The following is a 24,084-nucleotide window of genomic DNA, read 5'->3' on the forward strand; positions in this document are numbered from 1 at the left end:
GATATACACAGAGGTGATTTGCTGTATCCCTTTAGGTGCAAGACCAGCACTGCATCTGAGTGTCTGGACAGTGTTTCAAGAGGAGCTGGGAGTGGCAGCTTGGGCTTAGCTGGATGGTATTGCTCCCTTGGCCACAGCTGTTAACCTGGGGCAAAAAAAGTTCATTTTTTAGGCCCTGTACCAGTTAGGAACTCTCTGGTAAAATATTAGCTCATTAAACTAGCTTTGCACTGGATCAGTAAGAAATAATGTAATGGCAACGGATCAGTTTGTGGTATGTACTATCATCACTTCTTATGGTGCTCCCCTGTTGAAATCTGGTGTAAACATTCTGCACAAGTAGAAAAGCAAATTCAAGTTTATACGATCAGCAGTAATCTTAAAAGCTTTTAGGTTAATGCTGTAGTAAGAGACTGGGCCAGACATCGTAGATTCCATAAAAAGTTTAAATACAATGTTCAACATTGTCGTAAATATGTAATGACTTTTGCCATATAATAAGTGAGATGTAGCTTACTTTTAAAATTATGAATACTCTGCATAGGTTAATCCTCATTATTTTGAGGTGCCCACTTCAGGAAAGGATGAAATGTAAATTTGTATTTGATTTCTAACATGTCGTTCAACCTGCTCTTTTTATTTTTGTACACGGAATGGTGCCAGTATTGTTACAGTTAGTATCTAAGTTAGAATTTTCATAGAAAAATGTTCTTTGAAGAGGTTCAGTAAACAGATTTAATGAATAGTGTGTGGATTCATATATGATATGTTGCAGATACACAGATGAATTACACTTATTAAGCTGTAGAAATAATGTACTAGTATCATTAAGAATCCACAAGTAACTAGAAGTTTCAGATCGGCATTTTAAAGTAGAAGTCATTACATATTTAGATCTCACGCTTGTTCTGCACTGGTAAGTGGAGACATCCGAACTTAACAGTGGTTAAGAGCCCAGTTAGCACTTAAATATCTACTTTGTCTTCACAGAAGCTATCAAGAGCTTTTAAAGTTACCTTTAACAATAGTTTAAACTCAGTAACAGTCCTACCTCAATGTATTACATCATTGTGGTCAATATGACTCAAAGTTTCATTAAGCAAAAGTATCTTATAGTTCTTGGCTTTTCCTGGCTAATATACTTCTGAATAACTAATATTTTTAAGTATATGCAACAAGACTTACCTTAGCTATAGTCAACATTAACTTAACAGTTTCAGCAGCATTATGAACTGGTATTATACGTAAGTTACTGCCCAGGAATCTGCACATCAAAATCAATTAAGGTTAAGGTTACTTTTAGAATGCACATTTACTTTGTTATGCCAAAATACTCAAAAAGCATTCCCACAGGATGTAAACAACTTCCTGCTGTGCCTTCATCATGAGTACACAGAAGGTCACTTTGACCTTTAATGGCAACAGGAGAGTTCATGCTGTTCGTAGAACCATCTGTCCCATTTCTCTAGCACTTGCTTAGGTGGGATTTGGAAGGGCTCATTTTTTTTTCTAGGGCTCTTTGACAATCAGTCAATGGACACTGCTTAAGTAGGTGTGCATTCAGAGAGCTAAACCCTCTTCTGCTGTGCTCTTGAGGATTGTCCAGTCTCAGTGCCAGCAAAAAAATGTTTGGGTTTTTTTTTTTTTTATGGCTTTGGAAGAGCACATGGAAGTATCTAAAACCACTGTGCTAAAAATACTTCAGAATTTAAACTAAATCTTTGTAGTATACTATCTAAATATAGCAATTTGTATGTCAGATGTGATTAAGGTAATGGGATAATTCTGCTAAGAATTTCATGTAAAGACTTACTTGTTTATTCAAATAGTTTAACCTAAATTTAATTCTCTTTCTATAAATAATGTTATTCATATGCTTTCATTCCTGAGTGTGGAATCTGAAGATCTAAAATACTGGCATCAGTTGTCATTCAATGCAGTCATGGAAGAGAGAGATCAAAGCTTAGGCAAGCTCAGAGCCTCTTTCCTTAAGACTTGTATCTTAGGTGTGGTGTAATGATGACAACAAAGTTAGCATTGCTGCCGTCTTCTGGGCTAGAGCTAAACCATGATAGGGACTTAACAACCGAGACGGAGGAATTTTAAATAATCAGAAATTTAATCCAAACGAAGTGCCCAGCTGCTCAACTGTGTACTCCCTCGAGACCTCCCCCTGTAACCACCACCTGTCCTTCCCCTCCATCTGTTGGAGGGCAGCGGCTCATTCACACCAATACCCAGGCTGGTTCTATAGCTGAACTTGGCCGCCTGTTCTTCTAATTAGCACAGAGAGATGTTACCGGCAGTGCCCTTCCCTAGGAGTAGGTACATGGGTCACTGTTGAGTTTGGCTAAAATCTGATGCAGAAACTGTGGTTTGATTTACATTTAGGCATTAGGGAAATAAATAGATGTAATTTTGCAAATACTAGCAATGGCCTAAGTACAGTGTTAATGAAGGAACTGCAACAAAGAAACAATTACATGTATTTAACTCCATCTCTTAAAATCCATTCCTGTCAATAGTTTTGCTTCCAATTACAGCAGGTCTGCATTTAGTTTGTATTTTATTAATTTGATCAATGGGCAGAACACTGCCCATCAGAACACAAGGCTGGTCTTTGCTCCAAGGTGTTTAAAAATTAACATATGGATTTATTGAGGATATTAGTGGTATGCTCATTTGAGCTGTGGTAATAAAGATTGCTTTTCTGCTCCTTCCCCTGTGATACACACAACCTCACATAAACTGTTCATGGTGTTGAACAACAATCCTATAATGTTCTTGTTAATAATTAAAAAAAAAAGCCTTCCCAGCTGCAACAAAATTATTGATAAGCAGAAAAAAAACATTAATACAGGAAGAACTGAAAATTTCAGTGGACTTTGTTTATTAAAAAAATCAAACAGGTGACCTGCAGTTTGAGAGAATAGGGCACAAGTTTCAACCCCACCAATGCAAAAGCACTGTCAGCGATTTACATACAACAGCAGAACTCCAAGCTGCCAGGTAGTAACAAAGCACATGCATCTAAAGTACAGTTGTGCCGTCAACATCAATTTGCTATGGCCTGCAATGACAAAACTATTCTTTTTATTTTAATAAAATTACTGACTTGCCAAATGCAATATCATTTCAAAACATCACATTTGTTAGTGATCAACACGCGCACAAAGTCCATTGTACATAACCACACAGCAGATTGAGAATTAGCATTGCCATCAGCTGAATAACATGTTCTTACTGAACAGTGGCAGAGCTTTTAAGACCTCTTATGAAAATTTATGGAATTTTCACAAATGGGTAATAGATTTCCTACATTTCCTCCCATACACTCTGCTACTCATCAGCGTTTGGCAGGGTGCCCAGAATTTAACTAAACTGGTGCTAGTTTCAAGGAGGTAAAGATCAAAGACTGCATTAGAATAGTCACTTCTTTGATATCAAGAGTGCAAAGCAGCTGCAGTTAGGACTGCTGTACCTACCAGAAAAGAGTTTTGACTACAAGTATGGAGAACAGTCTGATAGCTTGTCAGCCGGTATATACTGAAACATGCATGCTTTCAGGCTTCATTAGAAACTACAGATAAAGTTTTAAACCAGTTTTAATGCCTAGTTTTATACTTTTGATGTAAAATAACATTGGTTATTTCAATTGTTCTAGCTTTGTATAATAGACACTTCCAAGTAAACATTTTAAAAGCTGGTAAAGAATCTGTACTTTACCATAAGGCCTTTTCTCATGAAGGAAACTTGCCTGTCCTGTTTGAAAATGGCCATTAAAAAATTCTGACAGAGCTAAGAAAATGGTCTAATTTTCCAGTTCATGAGAAAACATAAATAATTATATTACATAGCCCTAAAGTGACTGAAAGGGACGTTACCTGCTATGTTTTGAGGAATGTTCCTTTTTGTTACCTATGACGACTGATTGATCCATTTGGTAATCTTTTCATTTGTCATCCATAAACATAGGCTTCACATAATTTTCCAGTGCATTGGCAAAATAAAATTAATATTCCTGAAAATAATTCCTAAAATAACATTCCTGAACCTAGGACTGCTACTTCATTTCCTCCTAGCAATAAAAATGTTGGTTTGATGTTGAAATCATACCTTCTCTGAATCCTAAACATGACCTTCCATTCTTCTGGTCCATGAAGAGCAGCTGACAGAACCAAAAAACTGTTCCGATGAATGTTCATGAACTTCTGAATTCTTCTGAAAAACTCTTCTTCACCTGTCATTAGCAAGTCTTGAGTGTCTGCCAGTATAAATGCAACACCTATTGAAGAAATGGATATAAATGTATATGTCATGGCAGTAACGTGATTAAGTTCTTACCACAAACCAGCAAGCAGAATTCTTATTCCAATATTGGTTTAAAAGGCAATGAAACAAAACACATGAATGAATTTACATATCTTGACAGCCAAATGCAATGAGGAGCCTTGGCCAGTGATGACTGGCATTTTTAAGATAAAACCACAAATAACTAAGAAGTTATTTTCAACCACAACATCAAAACCCCAACTGCTCAATGCACGTGAAGTATAGATGCTGAGTGCCTTTGAAAGCACATGCTTCAAACAGCTGCTATAGTGGAATGAATTTAAGGCAGATGCAAAGACTGACTGAAGAGCTCAGCAAGTCCATTTCTGAATGAGATAAATAAACACACCTGTAACATCTTAAGTAAGATAAACTGCCTGACATGAAAACTGAAATTATAACCCTGTAAAGTAAGTTATTCTGAAAGGGAAAGTTAGGAAGGCTGAGGTTTAGGAGGAGGCTTAACAATCGAAGATAAAAAAGACTAGGCCAACGTGTGCCTCTTTAATCCTGATAGTTCAGGAAAGCTTCAGCTTAAGATCTCATCTACCTGTCTAAAGCATCTTCTGCTCTAAAAAGGAAGGACAGATCTTTCATGTCTGCAGTTTCAGTGATTTCCTAGTCAAAGCTGCTCAAAGAAGCCTTTTCTTAATCAATGAATGTTTCATCCGCCAAGTTCTCTGCTCTGTCCTCTGATTTATGTGCAATCACAGCCCAGCTCCTTCCACTACCGCACGACATTCCAACAGGGCAGCTTTTATTCACTTTAGTGTACCCTACAAGAGGGCCTAGTCTTGTACCTCATTAGAGCCTATGAGTTTAAAAACATAAACTTCAAAGTACCATACCAGAAAGAGAAAAAATCACGGATCCAGTTTCTACTGAATCTGAATATCGGACTCGGTGGTGCTGCCTCTGTAGAATTGTAGAAATTTCATGGTTCTAAATAAATTTTAAAAGGTTATTTTTAAAATGTTTTCAGCCAACAAGTTAGAAATATTCTTAAAGCGCTGTATGAACCATTATAGATAGAACTTCAGCATCATTGTTTAAAAAAGATTTTTTATTCCACTTGCAATAAAAAAAGCAAAATGTTAATTAAACTTTTAAAGTTAATTAAATTTTGGAATATTTGCACTGGAAGTTATCTAACATTGAAGGACAATTTTGCATGCATACATTCAGTTTGCCACAGGGAATTCTTGCATAATACATAAAGATCAAACACTTTACAGTCTATTTTTGTAAGATGTGCTAAGGAGAAGTGAGGAACATACAGCAGTGTGTTTCTATGACTCCGGTTAATTAGACTGTGTTATTTTCACAGATGTCAGCATTTCATTTGGAACATAGTTCAAAAACCTGTATGGGACCGATTTTCTTTAAACCTTGCCGACAGAATGCAGTCCACTCATGAAAACTAGAACATGGCACTATGCAACCTAACCATCTGCAGAACTGAGTGGTTTATGTTTTCCGGCCTGTAAAAAGCATTTCTGCAGTTTGTTCTACAGAAGCTGCTCAAACATTTGAAAGATTAAATCATGGAACCCTTTTTAGCTAATACCATGTTCTCTAACCTACCTATTTAAAATGTAGCCAATCTGCCTATATAAGACAGTGTTATGATTTAGTGGAATAGTACAAAATAGAGTCATGATAGCAAGTGAAGCCTGAAGGAGACAGTAACCAGAAACATTACACTTTCAACTGCTCTGAAAAGGGAAGACTTGATGATAGCTGCTTATGAGGTATAACTACGATTTTGGAAAAACTCTCTGCTTCAAAGCCACTGCTGACAATGAATTATTTAATACAGAAATATAAATAACAGCTATAAAAAAAGGACAGATGCACAAAGAGAAAATGCATAACCAACACTGATACAAACCAATGCCTTTGTAGAAGAAAAGCCATCTTAGATTTGTATTCAGCTGTTTCTGTACCTCTGCTCACTGGGAGCCCTTCCCAGCAGCAGCAGTTTTGAGTGGAGCTGGGGCTCTCATTAACAGGAGCCAGTTATGCTGGTGCAGCTGATATCACTGCCCTCTGATTCCTCTCACCGTATCACAGATTAAGTTGCTCTTGAAGCAGTTCCCAAACTGGAACAGTTTACAGCCTGTCATTCTACAACAAGGAGGCAAATAAGAACAGGCTGTAAACTGAGGTGATCAGGGAATTACTTCAACACCATTCACCCTTTTATACAGCAGAGATGGGGTGATAACCCTGTCATCCAAGCTAGCATAAGATATCCTGGCCTGTGAATCAAAGCCCTCTTGCCACTAAATTCTCTCCAGCTGGCACTGAATTGGTCTCAGCTGCAGGAACTAATTACCAGGTCCTTGACATGCCCTTTCATTTGACTGAGGAACACAGTTCAGGCTTCTGATGTTAACAATATAAATACACATCAATATCTGTAAGGCTTGCTATTTTAAACTGAATCGCATACTTATTGAGTAATAATTTACCCCAACATTGATACTGTATGGTAGAAAATAAAGTGCTTAGGGAGAAATTTAGAAAATTAAAAACATTTCTGATGGAATTATTCATAGTCCTAACTGAAAGTAGCATCAGCACAGTGCGGAAAGGATGAGTCAGGAGGACAATCCTAAAGCAGCAGAACTCAGAACAGCAGGTGGCAAGAATACTAAATAGGTACAGAAGTAGCTAGGGAAAAAAAAAAACACCACACAAAAAGAACCAGTACTGTAACAGAAACAACTTCAGACTAATGTCACAGTTTCATCCTCAAGAAACTATATTCATTGACATTGCAGAAACTATTTCCACATCTTTTAATAGAATACAGAGAATGCTTCTTTCAGCATTTCATAGTGAGTCAGATGCTGCTCGTGACAAGCGGTATTGTACCTGCAGAGCTGTACTCATAATGACTGTTGTTATCCATCTTGACTGTTCCTGCCCACTGCTTTCTGTCATTTTTTCAACTGTTTAATAGCTTTGCAGTGAAATCTCAGCTGCCACCTTCTGAAAAGCTTGGAAAGATGACAAATACTACCTGCCAATTTAAAAGGTGCAATATTTAAGGCACATTAAACCATTAAAGATCTGATTAAAAACAGGGCACTACCCAGCTCTCCACAATGTATACTGGTGCCCACTACCACTGAACTAATTTAAGATGGCAATTAGACATCTAAACGGCTTTAAACAATCTGCATTTAAGAGGGCTTCCTCTGTAAGGCCTAACAGGGAGAACAGCATAATGATTAAATGACTTCAGAACAACATTTCTGAAAGCATTTAAACCCGCTAAGGAACATTTGCTCTACTTCCAAAGGACGCGTTTGTCACGGTGGGCCTTTTACACTCAGATCCTTTTCGGCAGCCCGCCCTGGGCCACCTGAGCACCAGCTCCCTGTCATGTACGTTTGCACTTCCTCCTCAGAAAACACCCCTGGATCCCGAGCTCGGCAGGCGTTTATCTTTCCCTGAGGCTCCTGCGCGGCAGCGGGGACTCCGCGGAGCTCCGCCGGGCCAGGCCGGGCCTCCCTGCGGCGCCCACCCGAGGCACAGGCTTCGGAGCTGGTGTGCACGGAGCGCGTGCCGGCCCCTTCCGCACAGGAGCCGCGCTCGCGCTTCTCCTCGTTTCAAACGCCTGTTGAGGCGCTCAAATGCAGTCCGGGCGGGAACCGGCAACGGGCGGGGGCAGCGGCGCGCTTCCCGCCCTCGGGCAGAGCCCCAGCGCCTGGCGCCGCCTCGGGGGCCTCCCGGCTGGGCACGGCACCCTGCGGCACCCCGCGGAGCATGGAGCGGGTCGGTCCTCGGCACGGCCGGTCGCGGGGCCTGTCCCCGACCCCCGTCTTCTTCCCGCAGGCCTCAGAGAAACCGCGGCCGCTCCTCAGCGGGGCCGGGTGGCAGCTGAAGCCAACGTTACCTCACAGGTGTGGCGCACTAAGAGATGGCAGTGTGAAAAATGCAGTTGTGATTCGTGCTAAGATGTTTAATGTTTACGGATATAACCAAATGAGGCACGGACTCTGAATCTGGAAAAGCGAAAAAGGTGGTTAAGTTCTATGTAAAAAGTTATGAAACTTGTTTAGGAAGTTATATTGATAGAACTAACGTTTTAAAGATTAAGCAACTATATAATAAGGACCTACTAACAAGCTAACATTTTAAACCACATAATTAATATCTAGTTTAGAGCTGTATGTAACCAATTGTACTAAAAAAAGCAGGACTTCATTAAATGCCGAGATAAGAAGTTTTACAGCACCAGCTGCGACCTTGAGGAGACAAGATAGACAAGATTTACAGCAAAAAGGGGGCGCCAGTCCGGTTTCAGTCGGTTTGGTAGCTTGGTTTTCCAGCCAGTTCCTCATAATGAGCCAAAGATAAAAAGTTGAAGCTGAAGGAGCCTTCATCCAAAGACCCCTAAAGACCCTTCCTCAAATTCACCAAGTGACACTGCGCAGGCGCAGCAGGGAAGGGTCAAGGAGGGGCTATGGACAGGCGTTCCTGGGGTCATTATGAATATGTAATACCTTACTGTATTTAAGCACGCTTCTTATTGTTAAAAGGGTGCGTGTTGGGCGGCGTGAATCCCCCGCGCATCCAGCGCTGTTTTGCTTATGCTCTAATGAACACATGTTTAAAGAATACAATTAAGGAATTGGATTAAACGTTGTTTATCTATAGAAAAAGCATAAGTTATTTATTTCAGCAGCAAAAGCTCCCAACAACTACATGAGGTGCGTGTTACTTACTGCCGAAAAGGCAGCTCTGGCCTCGGTGTGAAGCGAGGAGACCACAGCCGCTTGTGTCCCTTCAGCCCACTCGTCCTGCTGAGGGGCGAAGAGGCCTGGGGAGCGGCTCCTCTGAGTCTTCCAGAAACCTGGTGTGGGCCTGAGGGGCTGCGGCCCAACCCAGTGAATTGTGTGACACTTTCAGGTTGTGGAAAGAACTGAAAGGACAAGAATGTGGAAGGACACCAGGCAAAACAAATGGGTGTAATAAACAGTGATGGTAATAAGTCTGCTTTTGCATAGGAAAAAAAACCCCGAGGGAGTGTTTTTAAAGGACAGCTAATTCTGCAGCTGTTTCTAGGGAAGAATATTCCAAATTATTTCTATGATATTCTAAATATAGAAGTTAGTACAAAAATATGAAAGCAAGAAACAGCACCACTTTCAGTAAAAGAGAAATAGTGAATATGTTGGAGCTTCTTTTTTTTTATCACATAAGAGGAAACAGTACTTCTTTTACGTAGTAAAGAAGAGCTGGAGTATGGAGTCATTACAAGTACTGAGGAAGAGCACTGATTTTTCCAGCTCTCCTCTTCCCCCACTATGTGAATCCAGACTTATGTCTATGTACTGAAACAGATATTTTAACTGAAAATTTGAGATTGCAGTAAAAGCTTTTCATTTTTAAACTCTTTCTAGAGCATTTTAAAATAAAGTGACCTAATGTACATATTAAAAATGATACATTTAAATAGCAAATTGTCTGTCTTGCTTAGAAATAGTTTGATGCCTTAATGACTTAAAGATGACTCTGATTTTTGTTTCAGACAAGTATGAAGTGGATTCACATCTGATTTTCTCCTTCTGGTGGTCAAGTGCGCCTGAGTTACAGTTAGCCCTCACTGCAAGGGTACGGAAACGTTGTGCTACTTCTAATCGTAAGTCAAATATTTCTAATATTGAATTTTAAAATTTCTGTGGAGTAGAAATGTGAAAGTCAGTGAATTAAAGGAAAATAACGGATGTATACTATTTCACTAGAGAAATTCCAGCACTAAAGACTAGGAACTGCTTTGTTGTAGTGGTTGTGCTTGATTTATAACACCATAGTGTATTTGAAGGCATATTTTGGAATATGTCTAACATGTACGTGCATTAATTGAATTACAACAACTCAGATGAAGAAAAAAATAATAGGAGGGAATAGAATGGAATAAAAAGATGATTCACAATGTAAATGTCTTTAACAGGTGAGTAGATTTTTATTTCCTTCAATGTAAAACTGTTAGGAATGTATGATACAGAAATGAAATGATAAATTATTAAAATTTACAGAGAACTTTAGACACTGGATTTAGGCATCTGAGACACCAGCAGATGCCTTTTTCCTCTATGGCCATTTATCGTATGTGGAAGTTAATCACCATCCCCCAACTCAAAATACCCACTGGAGAGGCATCAAAGTACAATGGTGGATAAGTGCAGGACGATGAGAAAAAACAAAACCTTAACAGAAACTCTTTCCTGTCAATATTTTGACTCGAGTTGTTGTATTTTAACTTGTGTAAAGTCTGTGTATCTTAATTTCAGTTGGCAAAAAGTTATACTGGAAACTTAACCAAATATATTTCTCCCTATCATTAAATTTGACAACAGTTCACATCTGAAAGAAAAATAAGGCTCTTTCTGAGTTAGCAAGTTCTGAGGAGAACAGACCCTGCTGCCACCTGTGTAAGAGCCACCCTGCCCTATTGTCCCTCTGCTCCAAGCTGTATGCAGTGGAACATGCCGAGCCCCTGGGCCAGGAGCCACATAAGGGACAATTCTGGTACCGGTTTGTTTTGCAGTGCCATTTGAGTCTGAATCTCACTACGTGAACTGGCTTTCTCTTTTTATGAGCCTAATGTGAGCAGACTAATTAAATGGAGTTTGGACTTGGAGTGGAAATGTTTTTTTTTGTTTGTTTGTTTTTTTGTTTTTTTTTTTTTTCCTGGATTGTATATTCTTCAGAGGATTCTTCTCACCAGGAGTTTCCCTTCTAAAAAGTCACTGAGGGATCCTATGCTACCTGATAAGATGAGCTAAATTTGTTTTACTGCTTACCGTTATCTCTGCTGTAACAGTTTATGACATTTTGCTAGTTTTAGCTTTAAACCTCAAAAGCATTCCTTTACCACATACCTACATGGTACATTTCACATACAGGTGAAGCTACAAGAGAGGAAAAAGAACAGGTCTGTGTCTGGCAGCATATGAAATAACTCCTGGGAGCAGAGCAGGGGACCCCATTTTGGCAGGAAGAGAAGGATCTTGGGATTACAACTCTCATATGATTAAGCATTTGGATGAATGACTAATTTATGACAAGGCAACATCTTTCATCAAATTATTGTTCCTCTGCATTCTCCTGGGCCATATCCTGTATGTTCTAAGTCAGCACAATTTTTTTATGTTCATAGAGCACTTGCACAGATCTTCATCTTCCTTCTCTAGAGATTTTTATATGAGAACTGATCATTCATTTTCCTACACATCACCTGTCTTGTTCTCTGTTGGCATGATTGAAGAAAAAGTATTTTTTTCATATTAGAAAAGAAAAGGGAGCAGTGAAGGTGCACTAAACAGAAGAGGAAAGGAACACTTTTTTCAGTGTATAGAGCACAAATGAAAATAGATGGCAGCAGTCCACAAGTTCAATGAAGTACAATGACTCGGCATTAAAGTTACACATAGGATTTATTGTTTTCTGGCATACAGAAATCAACTAAAAATCTTCAATATGTAGCATGAGGAAGAAAGCTTGTGGGACTATGCAACCGTACAGCGATTCTGGAAACAGAAGACTGTGTTCACAAGGAGTCATTTGGAAATATGGTTACTTAGGCCCCAGATAATTACCTAGGTTTGAAAAGCAAGCGGGTAAAAAACATGCAAGCATTCAGTTTGAGAGCTTAACACCCCCCTCACCCTCCCAAAGACTAAGTGATCACAGTATTTTACGACCATAAAGCCATGGGCTACAGGTAGTGACTCAGACTTTTTTCAAGTGCATCCCATTAGACATACATAGGGTTAATCCTGATAGCTAGAATTGATAGATAATCCAGAAAATAGGGATTGAAGTTTCCTTCTCTACCACAAAGATACAGCAGAACATTTTGTTACAGGTAGGAGGTTCGACTTATAGGTGGGTCTCATGGTCATGGACATGAAAATTACCTCACTCTATGAAGGTAACAAAAATTTTTCTCACTAGCTACGCGGAATCTGTCATGTACTGATCTTAAGCAAACTGATACAATTCTACTGGGGGGCAGGATGCTATGCCACACTCAAAAGAGGGTTATAAAATAAAGAGAAGAACTAAAATTATTTGATTAAACACAGGTGTAAGAAAATGACAAAGTAAGGATTGCATAAATTAGGATGCTGTAGATCTAAGTCATTTGGTGAGATCAGTCTCAAAACTGGCTTATATAGTTAGAAAGTAAGTTACATGAGCCAACATTTTTTACTTGGATTACCAATCTTTCCGTTCAGACACTTAAAAATATCCTGATTTTTATAAATGTGGATCTGATACCATTCACTGATTTCAGTGGGAGATGGGAAAATGTCAGTTGCTTTCAGTTGTGTACATAAATATAAACCCTGATGGACTACCTGGGTAATTGGGGTCAGTCCCCAAATTTGTACATGAGCATCTGCTTGGATTAACCAGAATATGCATTCACTCTAACACAATACATCACCTTCTGTTAACATAAACTATGTTGACCATTGATGTCCTTTTTAAATATATCTAGTTACTGAGTTATAGTCACCCCCACCCAAACACTGAAGCTTTAGCTACTGAAGATCTGATCAGTATTCATTTTACAGTGCAATAGTGACAGATCTTTTGTTGCATGTAATGCAAAAAATTATTCCTTAGGACTTTGATTTCTCTAATGGAAGAGTCTTCTGAACTTCAGCAATAAATCAGGAGAGCAGGGAAGCGACTTAATGGAATTCCATTATTAATTATTTCATACTTAAATTGTGTACAGATGGTTCATCAGGATTAGAACCTCATTAAGTTGAGTACCATATAAAAACACAAGTGTGCACAATGCCTGCCCCCAGTGCCAGTTCCATTACCCTTTCTGAAAGGTGAATATTAACCTGAAAGCCAGTCCACAAGTGTTTAAATGGATTTACTCCTACGCTTGCAGAACTGTGGCCTAATTGACTATACATTATAGATTGCAAAGCAAAGTATACAAGGAAGGTCAAATGCAAGAAATAAACAGGTGCGTGTGCATGTATGTGCTGTGTAGCTTCTTCAGTTATTAGTTACCAAAGGTAAAAAAAAAAATCAAACCCAGTATTTTTCCCTACTTGATATCCACTTCTTATATGTATCACTTTGCTACAGGTTTAGTTTCCTTAAACATATGTAGTAGCTGTCGATAGGAAGCTTGGTTTTAGATTAGCTAAATAATAGATTTGAGCTGTAATTTTTCCAAAATTGAACACATTAAAGCTTATTTTTCAAAAATAGCCTATATCTATGTTCAACAGAGAGAGCTGAAAAACAGTATGGATTTTCTGCCAGAGATGAAAGCTTCTAATTATATTGGATTTCAAATCTAAAAGCCCATTTCCATGGAGTCATCAATTGTAAAAAAGCTGCTACTTCTCATGCTGTCTTTTGTCCTCAGTTCCTGTGTAGTCCTGGCAAGAATGCCATCTATCAATGTACAAATGTTAAATCACCCCAGTCATGAAATATTAACAGAACGCATACAATTATGACTCCTAAATTGAAGTCTTTCTAGCTGCAATTTGTCACATCTACAATTGTACAATGTTATTAGTAGAGTAAAACCAGAGAACTATGAAATAGATATATTGGAAAAATAGCATTTCTAGTACATGCATTTCATATAAGTAAGCCCTGAACCTGCTTCAGCTGATGTCAGCTGGAGTTTTTCCTTTGACATTAGTGGAAGCAAAATAGTGACTTCTTAAATGTCCTGGTTCTGAGCAACAGATGAACAACATAAGAGCAGTTCTTAATTCCTTCATGCAAAGGTTTAGATTTTCTGGAGCAAAGTAGAATAAGCATGCTGCTAATTATTTTCCAGATGGCAATAATATGTATTCTAAGTTTTAAAATAGTCTTCTACAATCTGTATCTAGATCGGGTGCATTAATTGTTTTTTGTACACATTCCCTGAAAGAAACTGAGACAGTCAGTGCGAGGGGAGCACATCCCACAGACAGTTTTGTGTGAGAAACATAACAAGTTTTCTTGCCCGCTAGTTTCTCCAAAATAACAATAAAATTTGCAAACTCAGAAATTCAGTGTAATTTTGAAATATTTTAAAACCTTAAAAAGTGTGGAATAAGATTATTAAACATGTACAGTTCAGTCACATACCATCCAGAACTTAAAATATTGCAAGCAAGCCATATTTATTGTATTTCGTTACTAACATTGTCCAACAATTCCCAAAGTAGTTTTATTATTATGAGAATATTTTCATCCCAAATAACTATTTCCTGTGAGCGCTGTATTCCTGCGTGCTGACTTTATTACCATTGTACATGCTATGGACCTTGATAAGGCTCCAGCAACCTGGTCTAACTTGGAAGTTACCTATTTGGAGGTCCTTCCAAGCCTGTGTTTTTCCGTAGTTCTATGATTTTTCTGCAATTTTTCCTGTAATTCTGTGATTCTATAGCAAGTTTTTCCAAGAGAAAAAAGATAAATATATGGAGTGTCCTTTCTATTACCCCTACCACAAACCGGGATGTTTGTCTTTTCTTATGCTCTTGCCTGGTCACTTCTGGTAGCAGCCCAGACTGCCTGCTCATCTGGTTTCATGAATACTTATATCTCCTGATCTTCACTTTAGGTCTCAGTCTCCTTATTTCTTTTGCTATGCTATATAAATATGGTGTAATCTCATGCCTTGAAAAAGCAACCAAAATATATTATTAACTGATGTGCTTTTCTAACTGTTGCCCTTCTCTTAATGGTTAAGCTCAGTTTCCTTCCTGCATTTCTGCCATACTCTACCAAGCTGGTATCTGCCTGCCTTTCATTCTGAGGAAGCCAATACCTCATTTTGATCAAAGTCCCTAAAAACATGTTCTTAACCAGCCTCAAAATTGCTGTTTTGTACTCATCAGTCTCGCAGGCCATCTTCAATGAAGCCCAACAACACATTTTTCCTTACATTTTGTAATCCTCATTTGTCTCCTGTCACCATCTTTGTTTATTTCCTTTGCTTCCCTAATTGTGTTTTTGAGCAGATCGTTTGGAATGAACGTCCACTTTGCTCGGTTTTCTGTAGGGCTCCAAGTGTTTGGGCCTCCATTTCCTTCTCTTTTCCCTTGGCAATGTCTGGCAGTGATTTATTCCACAAATGCTATTTTAGCTAGCATCTATTTGTGAAAAAGCTGCAGAGCTGCTTCTCCAGTCTAACAAGACTCATTTTCCAAGAAAAAAAAAGTAATTATGCCTATTGACATCACCTTTTGGAGGTCTGGCCTAATTAATCCATACATGTAACACATTCTTATCTTTCACTTCCATAACATGTCATTCAAGGTAGGTAAAAAATGGTCATTATCTTAAACTCTCATTTCCAAGACCTCTCATCTAAATTTCACTGATATTTCACTAAGTTTCTCGTTAATACCTGTAGGATAGAGAAATCTTCATCCATTCCCATAATTTCACGTAAGCTGTCAGTATCACCTGTTGACTGCAACGCTGTCTTCTCAGGCTTTGACAAAGCAATATCACTGCTCTTACTCATTCAAAATACTACTGCAAAGGTAGATTCTTAAACATTATTTTGACTGTGCCATCCCTTTATCTGGTTTCCTCATTGATACCCTTTCACTGTTTCATCTGATGTACATACCTTGTCTTTACTTTAGCGGTCATTCAGGACTCGCAATCACTATTCACTTGGAGCACATGATACTAGCTTTGATTGTATATGAAGTTTTCAAAGAAACCTTTGTGCATTCTCTCGTGTTTTGGAGAAGAGGCCAATACAGTGGCAAAATTACTGTCAGGAGGCACAAGCAGCACTCCTAAGTGACTGATACTACTGAGCAGATAGCCACTTAGACCTGCTTAAAGCTTGACCATCCTTGTAAATGAGGAGGGACTACTAAACGAGGTCAAACAGGAGCAGAGTTCAGATGGCACACAGGGCTGGTCAGGAATATAGATCCTCACAGCTCCCTCGTTATCCAGCCTCCAATTCCCATCCTCCAATTTCCCCTTCTCATAACGCATCCAGAAGAAAAAAAATGACAATATTTAAACTGATGGTGTGCTAAAGCCATTGCTAATGAGCTAGACAAATACTGACACTCTCATTTTACTTTTCCATCCATGTTTTTTTTGTCTTTTGTCTTAACTTGGATTATAACCACTCTGTGGGAAGTCTTTGTTTTTGTTCTGTGTTTGTACAATGTCTAGCCGGTGGGATGCTGGTCTGATTAAGCCTCACAGGCACTCTGGTAACGCCAATTAAAAACAATAGCGCTTTCTGTTCCTGCTACTTCTACAGAGCCTAGTTGGCTGTGGGAAGCTGAATTCTATGGCTGCATATGTACCAACAGAACAATACACCAAATCCTAATCACTGCTCTACTGCAAAACTATTAAAGGAATTGCAACAACATCACTGGGGACTTGAAGAGAGAAGCTAATTTAATTTTCACACAACTGGAAAAGTAAATGCAAAGAAAAAACAATTTAAAAAACCCTGTACATGACTGTATTTCATATGAAAAACATGGAACTTTGTGTGCCACTTTTCAGTGTTACTTTTTCAATTCATTAAGAAACTAAAAATATGTATAAAGGAAAAAATAGACAAAAGGAACCCTTCTCTCACTTTCTGTCCCTTTTCCTAATCCTTCTTTCCATCATTTCATTTTGTTTAACATGTGAATGCCCACTACCAGAATATCATCAGGACTTTAAAGTTGATTAAAGTGAATTTTAAACAACTCTTACTTAGTCTTTTACACAGAAATTGAGGAGACACCATTCCTCAGCCTTCTGTAAGAGCTTCTCTAGAGTTTAATCTTTTACTGTGTCTGATACTATAGTTCTTTCGTTGATCCAAAAGATTATCCACTAGCAATGGACCTTCTAAACCTAAAAGTGAAAAACAGGTTTTCTTGATGATTTGTACTTCTAAAGGTACTTCTCACTCCCTCAATATGAAGACAGAGGTAAATACAACATATTATATTTAAAATATTTTGAATTATAATGTCTGTGCTGCTGGAACAGTAAGGGAAAGATTTTTATTATGAGACTGAACATCTTCCTTCCATGAGTTCAGAGTCCTACTTCTTCACTGACATGAGGGAAGGCTCTCCTTTTCTTTTCCTGCCTTGATACTAAAGAATGAGATAAAAGTCATCATTTATTTTTGGGAAAACAAAACATCACTTCTATATCAGAAGTTCTACAAAGTGGCTTTCTAGATAAACTATTTTGTCTCAGAACTCTTTCTTTATTATGTCAAGTCCAAAGATAAGTCATAACTTCTTCAAGTCATGCTGGGGTGACTTCTTATTTCCACAGAACAGAAAGTTTCGGACTATGAACAAAAATAAATGACGTTTCTAAAGAAAATTAAGGTGCACTGTTGGAATTGTGCAAAAGCTTGCAAAACTGACCGTGTTGTCGGTAGTTACAGCCAGCTTAAGTTGTGCACTTATCTTAAATAGTTGTAACGAAAAAAATGTTAGTAGCCTTTTACCGCCATATGGCACTCACTGCTGAAGGCACTTCTGTTAGTGACTATGAGGAGACAGCATAGCTCCTGTTCAGATTTTAAACTGGCTGAGAGACAAGCCCTACCCTTTCCGTAATGCAGATATCTTAGATGGCCTGACCTTTGCAGGGAAAAAGGCCTGCATGTTCTAGGAGGAGTTCTGACTTGGTAAGAGTTACAAATAATTTCTTGCTCCCTTCCTCCCCTGTCAAATCAGAAAAGACAATAAACAGTCCTATCCACACCCAAATTAACAGCCAAAAGCAGCAGAATGAGCAGTACTGAGAAACAGATCCTATTTCACTCTTCGAAGATCGGTTGACGTTTAGTTTCAGTATAAAGACACACCAGAGGTATTAATGAAGATGCAAGAATCCCATGATCCTTCCCCAAATTGTTGCATCTATAAGAGCAAACAAAACCAAATTCCTGAGGATCTTGCTATGCTCCAGGCAGCGCCAGAGGGGTGCAAGTGTAGTGAATTGAAGCCTGGAGGTAATTCTCATCAATGGCAGATGTCTGATTTAACACTGACCACAACTTCAGACTGAGATGTACTTTTGGAGATATCAGACATACCGGGTTTTTTAGAACAGGAGCAGCATTCTACCAACTCCTCTGAATTCATGCACTATGCCATTAAAAATATTTACTTAAATATGTGCATTTCCCAGAAAGAAATAGTGCTTTTCCTATAGCACAGACCTTCTGAAGTCTTATGTTTAAAGGAAAGACAATTTTAAAAATTTATTGGAAACTTCAAAACAAAAAATACAAAAAACAAATCTGGAAGAAACAAGCTGCTCATGTTAATAAGGCCTAAGGTAGATTCATATAGAAACATTTTTTTTTGAACATTATGTTTCTATCATTTAAAGCAGTGTTGGCACACGTCACCTTTCAACACAACCATTCTGAATCTTTATTGTTGTAAAACGAAGTCACCATATAGAGAGAGGAGAAAAAAGGAGGGTAATAGCTCTACTACTTGTGCAGTCATCTTTAAATTCTTGCTTAATGAGAATATTAACTGTCAGGAAGATAAAAGGGAGGGCGGAAACCAAGATTTTTCTTTCATCTCATCTAATTTTTCTAACAATTCTAGAAAATACATGCTCAAAGTTCATTTTTAGAAAAGACATACATTTAAGTCTTGAAAAATTATTGTACTTGTGATTAAATCTAGATTATAAATTAACATATTTACCTCATTATATCAGAAAGATTGCCTCAGTATCAAGAATTGCGCGTTCTTGACTGATGCAGTATTTCATTATTGTATGGAAACAACTCATCAAAAATAGATTTGGGGGCTGGGTTGGAGTTCAGTTGCAAACAGTTGATCACCTTAATGATGAGTTTCCAGTTCAAGAATTGTCCATTCCCCTTGGGGGGACGAACAGTCTTCAGATGAAAAGCTTGCCACTGTAATGCTTGCTGAAGAATCATCAAGCGGAGACATGAGTTCAGTCCACCTGCTGAATGTGTCGACTTGTGATGTACCCTGAGGATTTGAACCATCTCGTGCCAGAAACAGTGTCTGATTGATAAGACATTGTGCTAAGTTAAGGTCTTCAGGAACAGAGTTTTTGAAACCTATGTTTGAGTCTTGCTCAGATAACAGTTGCCTGAGAAGAGTCCAGTCCTGTTCTGCAAACTGCTGATCTTCAAAATCCACATCTAGAACTGCTGTTTCTGAATCCATCCTCTGCTCAATTGCTTCTCCAACATCCATCTCATATATTGGAGAAAGGGTTTTTGAAGGCCGATGCTCATACATGCAGGTTTGTGCCATTGTGTCATAATCATCTATGTCTCCTGAAATAATTCACAATACTGTACAATGTAAAAATTGCAGATGATCCTCCCCTCAGGGCTGTGTAGAGCAACATTTAACTAATTCAGGAACGACAATCCAACCAGGTTAAAAAAGGGGGGATGGAGGGTTATACAAAAGTGACAAATTTTGAGTCATTTATTTCCTATATAAAAAACAAAGTATGATTTATAAATCAAGTTAAAGCAGCAATCACCACTGGTAATTAACAATAACCTCCATAATTAAGTTTCTGATACAGAAAATGACAATGTAAATATACACTGAATGCACATAAAATTTCTCATTTACTACACAAATTAAATTTAGACCAGGAGGTGCATGGAGGGAGTTAATAGAGAATGATTACTGAATGGTGACTTAAGCTATGTCAGCTCAGAAGAGAATTAAAACCAAAATGGTTTATTAACAGGCTTATTTCTACACTGCACATGCAGCTGCAGGCAAGGGCAAGCAAACTTAAAAAAACCCAAACAGTACAACTTTAAATGTCTTCTTGTTCTGTGGTCTGGCTGAACATAGATCATCATCAGCGTTTCATTACTCTTGAATACACAATAGTTGTAATCAACACTATTGTATATTTTTGATGGTATAAATAGACTGAAGTATTGGTATAAAGAAGACAGAACACAAAACTAGACAAGTTTGCATCTAGCTATGTCAAACAAGTTAGATCTTTTCTGTATATAAGCATTAGTTCTAAGTATAATCTCTCTTCTAGGAAATAAGCTTTTACTGGTAAAATTTAGAATTTTAGACATCTCATAAGCTCTGAATTGGAGTTCAGACCCTCTCCCGCTGATGTATATGGCAAATATTCAGTTATATTCAGTGGGAGAAGAATACAAATTTGCGTATAATATATAAATAGATAAATTACAACAATAATGCATATAGCTGCTCAGGTAAACAGTTCAGTGAGCTTTAGTTAAGGTTATTACTGTAGTTATTGCACATCCCATTCAGACACACTATATGTCGTCAAGCAGACAAAACAAATACTAAGATTCCATCAAAGGCTGATGCTGTCAATGTTAGATTGGATCAAAAATAACTGAAGTACAGACAACTGCATCCAATCTTTCTTTTAGCATTATGTAAAATGTCTTTTCTTGTAGTCAAGTTTCTCATTGAACAGCAGGGTATTGACGGATATTTCAAACAGACAAGCCTTCTCTACCCAAGTGAAATACTTAAAAAAATTTAAATTTTATATAGTTTCAGCCAAAATTACTTCAGTTCAGGATTCAATCCCAGACAAATTGCCAAAGTTTTCCCTGTTAATTTGTTTTGAATGACTGAATGTTTCTATTTCTGTACATTACCTGGAAGTACATCAGTATTAGCGCATTCAGTAGTTGCTGGTTGACTGTCTCTCACTTGACCTTCCTGAGTCAGGGTCTGATTCTTACTGGCTTCTACAGATTTTGCAGAGCTGCTCTTTTGTACGTCAGAATTAGCCTCTCTCTGATGAAGATCCAAATGACATGGTCTTTCTTGAGATCTTGCATCATTGTCTGAGTATTTATTGCACTGGTGGAATTCAGCAGCCACCTCATTCTTCGTAGTTACTTTTTGTTTTTCTCCTGGAGACAGACTAGCTGCTGAGTGTACTTTCTCTGGGCAGTTTTGTTCAGTCACTGAAGCACCTTGATTCTCCTTCCCTGTGATTTCTGTGCCATGAAGATGTAGGAGAGAACTTTCATTTTTATCTGATCTATTGTCTCTATCCTTATGCTGTTTGCAATCCTGGAATCCATCTTCAATTTCCAGTGAATATCTTGAATAAAAGGTCTTTCCATGGTGCTCTTGAGAAACACTCTCAAATACTTCTGAAGGAGTAAGAGAATCTATGGAATGCTGATGTGAAGTGTGAGTTTCCACTCTATCATCAGATCCCAATTCTTCACATTCATCTACTGAAAGTAAAACAGACCGTTTGAAATTTTTAGTTTTGGAAAACTCTTGACTTGCAGTATCATTTTCTGTTGCATCTTCAAAAGCTAAATTATCAATTCCTTGGAACTGTTGAGGAGGAACATTTGATAGAGGAAAGTTTGCTGCAACATTCTCTGCTTCAGATCTGTCATCTTCTGTTTCATCAGCAGAAGACGACACTTGGTCTGCTTCCTGAGTAAACTGTGCCTTACCAAAAGTAGAACTTTTGCTCTCTCTAGTATTGGCCCTTACCCTTTCTTGATGGGACCAAATTTCAGGTCTTTTTCTTGGTATTTCATCATCACTTGTTGAATTAACACGGAAAAGATCAGAACCCTCTTTTTTCATTTTCACTTCTATTCTTAGGCTGCTGTCATAAATTTTTAATTCCTCAGGTGTACTTGTGTCACTGCTGCTTCTTCCAAGAAAATCATGGCATAACATAGTGCTGCATTTGGAAATCCCCCTTTCATTGGATCCTTCATCATCCTGAGAGCCTCCAGCATCGTAATCTTCTGATCTTGGTTTTATATCATCAGAGGATGTGGTTGCACTGCCAGTATCTGATTCAGGACTCTCTTTTGGATCTAGTGCACCAGTACTCCAGTGGTCCACAAAGGGAATTTCTGCATTTTCATGGTTTTCTGGTGTTTCTGTAGGATCTATAGGCTCTGTGTAACTAGGTGAATATTTTTCTGTTATTTGTTCTGTGGAACATTCTGAAACATCATCTAAATCTGCTATAACTGATTTGTATTCAGTCAGGGCTGATGTATCACACAGCTCGTCAGCCATAAGAAATCCCTCTGGATGAATCTGAGGAGGTGATGTCTCCTCCTCTTTGTTGGTTATCATTCTGGAAAAGCTTGGTAAAGCATTTTCACCATAGTTAAGACCTGTTTCAGAGTTTATTTTATCACTTTGTTCAGTACAGACTTTTGCTGCTTCTGATTGTTTCACCAGTGCTGTTGAAGCAGAAGCCTTTTGATTGGTTTCCTTGGAAAAACCTGAGAATCCATCACTGGAAGACTGTGCATGACAGTGAAATTCAGCTGTATTATCACCTTTCTCTGAATCTCCAGTCTGTTTAATTCCAGTCTCATCTCCACATGTTTGTCTCGCTTCCATTTCATTTTGCAGTGAAACGTGCGGTTTAGAAGTAGTTTCTTCTGTAATTAGAGGAGAAGATTCAGACTGTATTTTGTATTCCACATTTTCAGAAGGGGCTGGTAATTTTTGTTTATTGGGTTGACAGGACACCAACAGTTCATCTTTGCTGCTACTTTCCATCACGGATTTTGAAGACTCACTTTGTTTTGCAGAATGGCATTCATTATTGTCATGAAGCTGACTTGTCGTGTGTTTTTCAAGTTTCTGTCCTGAGCTTCTATGCTCAGAGGTGTACACATTCTTTTGGACAACAGGAGATTCACTCCTTGAATGTTTTTGGGCAGAGGACTGAGACTTTAATACAGATTGCCCAGCTGTTTTTGGTTTGGGGTCTTTATTATTCATAACTTCAGCATGCTTTGACGGAGCCAGAGTTTTAGGTGTTATTTTTGCAGTGGCTTTTGCTATAGATGTTTGTGACTGCTTAACACTCTTCTTCTTGGCTGAAGGATGTTTTTCTGGGAGTGTTGGCTGAACCAGATGTTGTAACACATTTTTTTCTTCGTTATGTTTTGGAGACATTCCTGATTTCAGTGAATTTGGTGATTCCCCCTGAGGTCCTAACAAACAGTAAAAAAAGTATATTCACCAAATTTATGTTAGTGTTTGTTTATGTTGAGAAGCAAGTTACTCAACTTTTTGTGTAACTAAGGGATTTAAGGCTTGTTAAAGAATTAAGAATTGAGATCTTAAAGAAATACTAGACAAAAATACCATCTTGCGTTTACATGCCATGTTTAAAACTGAAGCGCTTTGTACACTATACATAAGGAATTACTTCAACCCATAATTGAAGTAGTCATCACTGGAGTAGAAAGCAGCAGCTGTCTGATAGTGCCCAGAAACATTGCACAGCAGCTTAGCAGAGGAAGTGCTGAGTACTGTATTCAATTTGTGCGTAGAGGAAATGAAAGTAGGCAGAAAATAATTACATTAGTTATAATGTGATTAGAATACCAGAATTAACATCCCTGCTCAGTCAGAAAATTCTGCAAGATCTTTAATGACCACAAATTGACAGGACCTGTGTTTTCTGTATCATAATGCTTTTTAAGATACTATAACTTGAATATTCTTTCCTCCCCAAGTCCAAACGGGATTAAAATGAGTTTGATCCTTAACACTTTGTGTCTTTATAAAGCAGGGTTTTCTCTTGGTGGTCTACAATGTCATTTCCCACTCTTGATATAAATAGCTGTTGAAATCGAGTATTTGCTTGTGGGGTAGGTCAGTATCAGTAGTGCCTAGCGGGGGTCACCACAGAAAGGAGGCATACGCTAAC

At 38.2% G+C, this 24,084-nt stretch overlaps 2 protein-coding genes across 4 annotated transcripts in view; both read right to left on the reverse strand.

Moving 5' to 3' along the window:
• The window catches only part of C6H1orf146 (chromosome 6 C1orf146 homolog), an 8,849-nt gene extending 877 nt beyond the window's left edge, over positions 1-7,972 (reverse strand). Inside the window, exons 1-5 of the mRNA XM_065842217.2 lie at positions 7,732-7,972; positions 7,213-7,360; positions 5,181-5,274; positions 4,117-4,285; positions 1,186-1,264 (exon numbers count right to left, since the gene is read on the reverse strand). Coding sequence (XP_065698289.1) covers positions 1,186-1,264; positions 4,117-4,285; positions 5,181-5,274; positions 7,213-7,281 — 411 coding nt within the window. The 5' untranslated portion in view covers positions 7,282-7,360; positions 7,732-7,972. The remainder of the gene's footprint in view (positions 1-1,185; positions 1,265-4,116; positions 4,286-5,180; positions 5,275-7,212; positions 7,361-7,731) is intronic.
• Positions 7,973-11,767: 3,795 nt separating this feature from the next.
• Positions 11,768-24,084, reverse strand: part of BTBD8 (BTB domain containing 8) — a 42,026-nt gene continuing 29,709 nt past the window's right edge. For all 3 annotated transcript variants that reach the window (XM_065841648.2, XM_071810433.1, XM_071810434.1), the window contains 2 exons: positions 21,020-23,362; positions 11,768-19,672 (listed from right to left, as the gene is read on the reverse strand). In XM_065841648.2, coding sequence (XP_065697720.2) covers positions 19,203-19,672; positions 21,020-23,362 — 2,813 coding nt within the window. In that variant the 3' untranslated portion in view covers positions 11,768-19,202. The remainder of the gene's footprint in view (positions 19,673-21,019; positions 23,363-24,084) is intronic.

Source organism: Patagioenas fasciata, chromosome 6 (assembly GCF_037038585.1).
Source record: "Patagioenas fasciata isolate bPatFas1 chromosome 6, bPatFas1.hap1, whole genome shotgun sequence".
NCBI classification, from domain to species: Eukaryota; Metazoa; Chordata; class Aves; order Columbiformes; family Columbidae; genus Patagioenas; species Patagioenas fasciata.